We start from the raw sequence: 6799 nt of genomic DNA on the forward strand, positions 1-6799 counted from the left end.
GTATGTGTGCGCCCATTCGAAACGAGACTTGTTTTCTATTTTGATGCGCTCCCGAATTGAAATGCATGTAATTTAAAACTTGATCTCTGCCGAAGTGCACGGCACGGCATTATAAGACCATACTCTGTTGCCGTCGTCGTTCGAAGATTAGAGGGTTACAGCTCATTTTATGCCGTGCTCATCGTACCTTTTCCAACTAATTCCAGCTCTGGAATCAATGCACAAGCCCAACAACCACATCATATTTCACCAGCAAAAAAAAGCCATTTATAGCTCTTTTGTGAACTAGTAAAAGAGCCATTTGTACACTTTTGCCGTAAGTACTCGAATTTGTTATTATGATTGCGATTGCTTTTTAACGAATGCCAGCAATTTTTGTCGTCGTTGTTGTTGTTGTTGCTGCTGCTGTTGTTGTTCCACCATCACGTCGCACAGACTTTATGCTCATTCATGCTTAGCCAAGCGAACTCAATAGATTCCACATGCAACCGAAACGAACACACAAATATTTTAATCCAAACTGATGCTCGGCTCGCAAACGCTCGAATCCACTCCATCCATCCATATACTTACACACACACGCGTAATTAACTTACGCCAACATCTCGTACAACACATTCCGAAAATGGATCAAATTACTTTTGTCTTCTTGTTACTTCTTTTACTCGTTGAATATATATGCATTCCAACTGATGGATGAATTCGATTATGCGAATATTCATTGTCTCTTCTTGTTTTACTGAAAGGAGAAAAAAAACTGATTGTGTTTTCCTCTTTCATCTTTTTGTTTGTTATTTGTTTGTTTTCCCATTTTATTTTTCGTTTTGTCAGAATATTGGCATCTTTTGCTTCATTAAAACGTATGAAATCCAAAGTTTTGATTCCAAACATGAAGAAATAATAGGTAAGTTTCAATTCGTGCTCATTGAGCCCTTTTATTATCGCAAATTCATCTTCGACGATGGGGTCGTTTACCTTTTGATTCCGAAAAATCTTTGCCATAAATTCAAATCCGTTCTCAAATTGACTTGTCTCAAAAAAAAATTTCCCCAAATTCTTGGAAAGCACCAGAATGTGCATTTCGTTCAGTGTGTATATAAACATGTTGACAGACGGAATAATGGGTGCATTTCTTGTGAATAGCAGCCAACAAAGGACGACATGGATTTGGAAATGTTACGTTGCCAATGGTAACATGGCTTCTTGTATTTCAATTTCGTTATACACAAATAAACCTGATAAAATACGGTTTCGCACAGCGAACTACCTAAAATCACCAAATTTCAAATTGAATTTAATCAAAAACGACACATTTGGCACAAATAAACATTGGGGAAAATTCGAACACGTAATTTTTCAATGAGCCCATACATTGAGAAGCCACATGGTTTTTTTAATTCTCTCGATTGTCGAATGAGCTTATTTTGCATAAATTACCATCACAAATTGCTGTAAACAAGGAAAAGGAAGCTGAACAAAAGAGCGACGCAGAAAATTAGTGAAATTAATGGCATCATTTTCAATTATGAACAGAGTTAATTCCCTCCCAAAAAAAAACACATTTTTGCTATTGAGTTTTTGGATTTGGTCATTCATTCGATGAGACGATGGTTATCTGGTTGCTGTTGTCTTCTTCTTCTTCTTTTTTTCCCTCTTTGAAATTTATGTGTGTTTTTCTTTAATGGCCTGCGATCAACATAAATGAATGTGTTGAATAGTACATAATATTTAAATAAAAAATAAGTAAAAATGATAGTCGTGAGCGCCACACACACTAGCACCGCAGTCAATTGGTCGAAATAGAAATGAAAGATGTGGTGAAGAACCCCTGGAATCGAAACGAAACCACCGCTGCTTTTGTTTTGTATAATCTCCAAATGAAACGATCATCGAAAGTAAATAATAGAAAATTCTTGATAAAAAAAAATGCCAAGACAGCGAGTGATGAGAACGGAACGTGGAGGAAAAACAACAACAACGACGATGAAGAAATGATGAAACCGTGTAATCTGTGAACCAACCGAATAAAAATGAAGATACGAGGTGAGCCCAAAGAGACCAAGTCGAAACATGTCGAAATGAAAATAAATGAGATATTTTCAACAAAATGCAAATGCACTGGTGTGCGGACAGAGGCTCGGATTCAACATGACACACCGGCCCAGCAACAACAACAACAACGACGACGATGATTACCAGAGAACCATCATCGAACAGCGAGTGCGACATTTAATTAATCAAAATTATCTTCCCGTAGATAAGTTTTGTGATAGAGAATCGAGATGAGAATGCGAGAGAGAGCTCAAACGTAACCTAATCCATTGCCATATGCAACAATGTGCATATGGTCCTTGATCGGTGAGTGGCCGCTTGCTATTGCGCGCCCATATAATAATTGCCAAAAAAACAACAACCAAACAAAAAACACCGAAAACAAACCAACCAAAAAACATAACGTGAATATTTGGATGGGTAGGTAGATCGAGGTAGACGCAATAATTCATTGCGTTTCGTTGACAGAAATACGCTTTTTTGGTTGGCTTTTAATTTGGTGTCGCTTTTGTTTCGACAATTTTTTTTTCTTCTTCTTTCATTTGTTCAGTGATCCAAGCACAACAACAGCATGTTTGTTGCGATGTTACTTTTGTAAATAAATTTATAAAATATTCTTTTTTTTATCCTGAAATGATCGGGCTGCAGTAACAATACTAATGCATTTGAGATGACATTTAGCAAAAGGTAAGAAGGTAAAGTCGAAGAAAAAAAAAATTCGCAAGAAGAAAAAAAAAACCACCGGCAAACCAAAACAAACGATCGTATATCGGTCATCATGCTCATGCGAGATAAACCATAAAATGTAAGTTACGTTTGAATGAATTCGTTGTGCAGCGCGTGGTCTTTTTTTCTTTCTTTTCTCTCGTGGTAGAATTTATTGTGAATTTCTTAATGGTATTTGTCGTTGCGGGCTGCTGCGAAATGCCGGTAACATAATACCGCGCGATCTCTGAACAAGGCTGAAAAAAATGAACCTAACAAGATTTTCATTCTTTCAAATGTTTTGTGCCAAACTGCAGAAGCAATGGCATCAGCAGCAAGTATTTCAGAGACAAAAGCAATAAATAAATTCGGACATTCGAGCAAAGAGAGTGAACGAAACGAGAGAAAAAAAAGAACAGAACCAAGAAACAGCCAACGTAACAACGAAAGATATCAAGCTAAGATAAAGACAAGTTGATGCTCTATGTCTGTACAGTGACTTGGTGTGTGTCTGTTGCTCGGCTCTTCGTTCACTTCAACATATATCCCAAAATGCACACATTTATATTTTCTACGGATTCGATATGTCTTTTTCTACACATACTTAACAACATGCGTATTGAAAATATTGTAATTAAAGGCCAAACCGTTGGAGTTTTCGATCAGCATCGCGTTGAAGAAAAAAAAACCACGACAATTTATTTTGACAATCGAAATGAATTTCGAATAATGTGGTGGAAAATGAAAAAGAAGAAGAAAATGCAACAGAAAAACAAGAGACATGTTGAGCCAACGATTAGTATTTATTCAGTGTGCACATAGAAATTATTTGTTTTGAGCTTCTCGTTGTCTTCGATATGGTGGAACGTATTTAAAATAAAATAATCATTAATTACCATGTTAAAAAATCAATATAATAAACGATCGAATAATGTAAATATCATGTCGTTAGCCGTGTTGGTTGCACTCATTCTCTCTCTCTCTCTCTCTCTCTCTTCTCCGCACAGAAGAACCGTTTTTGGACAGAAGACGATCGAGAAACAAAACAGAAAAACGAACACACACTACAAACGAATTTATTGGCCGAGACACACGAAAACACGTAGACAATGGGACAAGAACAAAAAAAACAAACGCAGAGACATTAACAATTCCGTCTTATCTCATCGCAAGCGAGCGCGACCGCTCTATACCCACATCGATTGGCGATCGGCACATTGAACAAGCTGTATGCACTTCCAACTGAGACAACTCACATTCTCAACTCCTTCGATCATCTCACTCTCTCAACGAAACGCTCGAAACCAATATTTCTCCCAAACAGAGAGAAACACAAATATATTTAAATACACAAACATTGCATAATTAATTAGCCACAGTAACCTGATATGGGTAGTTGATTTCGACTCTAAAACGAACATTGCACTCTCTATGAGAGAAATATGAATTTTTCGTTGGCGGCTATTAAATTCCCGAATGACTCGTAGAATGCGTCTGAAAATAAGTCAACGTTAAGCATTTGCATTTCAATCTGGGGTCAAATACTATATATTCATAAGATGTGGTCGATAAACATTAATCTTTCAAGTAAACCTGCCATTTACCGAGGCAGGTTTGAATAAGGATCAATTTTCATTTTAAATAGATAAGATTTTGTTGATACCAATTTCAATAGGATGTGATTGATACGACTGACTGCTGTGACGTATAAGGCTTCCGAATTCGGTCATTTGGAATGGGACCATTTTCTTTTCGCTATTCCATCCTTTCGAATGAACTTGACTCTTTTGTGTTAATCACTTGTTAACGATGAATTTTGAATATATTTGTTAGTCATCACGAATGGTTCATTCGTAGAGTCTCTAATTGAACTAAGCACTCTGGTAGGAATGATAGTCTTCAGCATGCAAATTTGAACTTTCAGAAGGAAAACCGTTTAAATTCCGACCATATTTTGAACGATTTAATTTGAGATGAAAAAAAGACCAATTTTTCTTTGAAAAAATTGGAAAAAAAAGAAAATTTCTCTTTTTTTCGAAATTTTGTCAAGAAAATACATGCCAAATGTGGAGGGTGAGGTTCATTATATGTATTAACATTCTCGTTTTCTTTGTTGTACCAATTCCGCCGTTGATTTGAATCATAAACGAAATTGTGTCTGTTCATTTTTAACAGTGTACTTTTTCATATGAGCAGCAGTCCTAACCTCACTCTTTTGATCTTTGATTTTTGTTAAGAAATAATCGATTTTGAAGCATGAATTAAATATCCTAAAGATGTACTTTCCAATTAAAAATCCAACTGGAATATAAATAGCAAGATGTATTACCGTCGAAATAATACTTCTCCCGCTGAAAATCATCAAAATGTTTACTTCTCAAAATCAAAACACACTGGGTCATTTGGTTGTTTTGTCTACCTTTAATAGCATTTCTTCTAAATACAACAAAACCATCATGTTTTCATCGCTGTACACGGTGTTTCGAAGAATGATGTTGTTCCATTATCAAATTGTTTGTGTGCTTAGTACGATATACATGTTAGATCTGGACTGGGAAAGTACCGTTGGCCATTTGATCTTGCCACTTTTCGACCCAGGCATTTGGGCAGATATTCTGGAACACTTTTTGAAAGTAGTAGCATGGTTCGTAGTTTTCACCGCGCAATTTCTGGCATCTATAGAAATCGATGAATGACTGGGTGCAGTATTTGGTTTGGTTGGTGTTTGGGAATCGTGGATCGAACGGAGCGCAGAATGGTAATTGCTTCTCCAATTCGGCTGTGGTTGGTTCAGGCATCTTGTTGATTCGGTTTTTGTTTTCTCTTCAAATCTAAAAACAAAACACAAAATACTTTTAATTTCAATTCAAAGTTCAATGCACAAATGATTCATGAATAAATCAGACAAAAAAACATTTGCTCGCCAATTGAGTCAATAGTGTTAGCTACCAACTCAACTATATCAATAAAATTGTGACATAACACCAAAACGACAGATTGAAAATATACTCTGCTCGCTTGAGCACCAAAGATTGAAATGCATCATTTTTTTAATGATTGAAGCACTTTTTTCACATCGCTGGTGTTCTTTCACAAGTTTTTATATGAAAATAATATTCATTACGTAATTTCCAAACAACAATAGAATAGAAAATGAATCGTTTTACCTTTAAGAAAAATGTTCGACACACTGGCACTCAAATGACAGAAATCAATGGAAAAAAAATCGTAGCCATCTTGAATTTTTCAGCAGCTGACAGATAGTATCAAATGAATATGGTCAATGCTGTAATGGGTGCGACCGATGACTAATCAACGTAATTTGAATTTCCAAATTGGCTTTTTGTACATTTCGAACTATTTTTTCATTATTTTTGTTAATTTTTGTACTCGGAAAATAGCTATTCTTCTTTATGAAAAAAATAAATCAGAAAACCGCTTACCTTTAATTCAATTTACTCAAAAAAAAAAAACAATTCAATAAGAAAAACTTCTCTTCAAATTTTAGTCGCTTACCGAACACAGAACTATTAATATCCATTTTAAGATAACATTTCGAAATGATTCAGAAATTCCATTAGAAAATGCGTATTCAGAACATTCTGAATGGATTTCTTATTTGATAATCAATTGCTTTGTTTTGGCTTTCCATATGAGACTATGAAGGGTGTATGTATGTACTACCTACACTGTGTACAGACATTATTTTTATTTCAATATCAACTACCGTACGAGCTATTGTAATGTCTTCAATGAAAATGCCATAATGGGAGGAGAGTCAAGCAGTTTTTTTTCTTCTTTTTCGTTAATTGGGCTAGTTAGGTTGTTGAAACCAAATTTGAAGTCGGTATCGTTATACCAGCTCGAATTTTCGAGAAATGATCCAGCTATTGTGTTTGCTATTAGCAAATTGCTAATACCAGCTCAGACATTTTTTACAGAAATAGACAATTTCCGTGATTTCAACCACTTTATCATTTTCATAATTAGATGAGGTCATAATAAATCTTACTTGTCTTGATCAGTCAATGACAGATAGCTG

The 6799-nt window shown here is 35.4% G+C and overlaps 1 protein-coding gene across 3 annotated transcripts; it reads right to left on the bottom strand.

Annotated features, from left to right (window-relative positions):
* Positions 1 to 5155: 5155 nt before the first annotated feature.
* LOC129566129 (uncharacterized) lies at positions 5156 to 6073 on the bottom strand. 3 transcript variants are annotated; one of them, XM_055441754.1, is made up of 2 exons: positions 5925 to 6073; positions 5156 to 5588 (listed from the first exon to the last, which is right to left on the bottom strand). In XM_055441754.1, the coding sequence occupies exon 2, from the start codon at positions 5553 to 5555 to the stop codon at positions 5298 to 5300; it is 258 nt and encodes an 85-aa protein (XP_055297729.1). In that variant the 5' UTR covers positions 5556 to 5588; positions 5925 to 6073; the 3' UTR covers positions 5156 to 5297. The 3 variants fall into 3 exon arrangements, with proteins under 3 accessions (XP_055297729.1, XP_055297730.1, XP_055297731.1); XM_055441755.1 differs by having other exon boundaries at positions 5882 to 5941; XM_055441756.1 differs by lacking the exon at positions 5925 to 6073 and adding an exon at positions 5776 to 5798.
* Between the last annotated feature and the right edge of the window lie 726 nt (positions 6074 to 6799).

Source organism: Sitodiplosis mosellana, unplaced genomic scaffold, assembly GCF_009176505.1.
Source record: "Sitodiplosis mosellana isolate CC-2019 unplaced genomic scaffold, AAFC_SMos_1.0 Smas_scaffold_3, whole genome shotgun sequence".
Taxonomy (NCBI): Eukaryota; Metazoa; Arthropoda; class Insecta; order Diptera; family Cecidomyiidae; genus Sitodiplosis; species Sitodiplosis mosellana.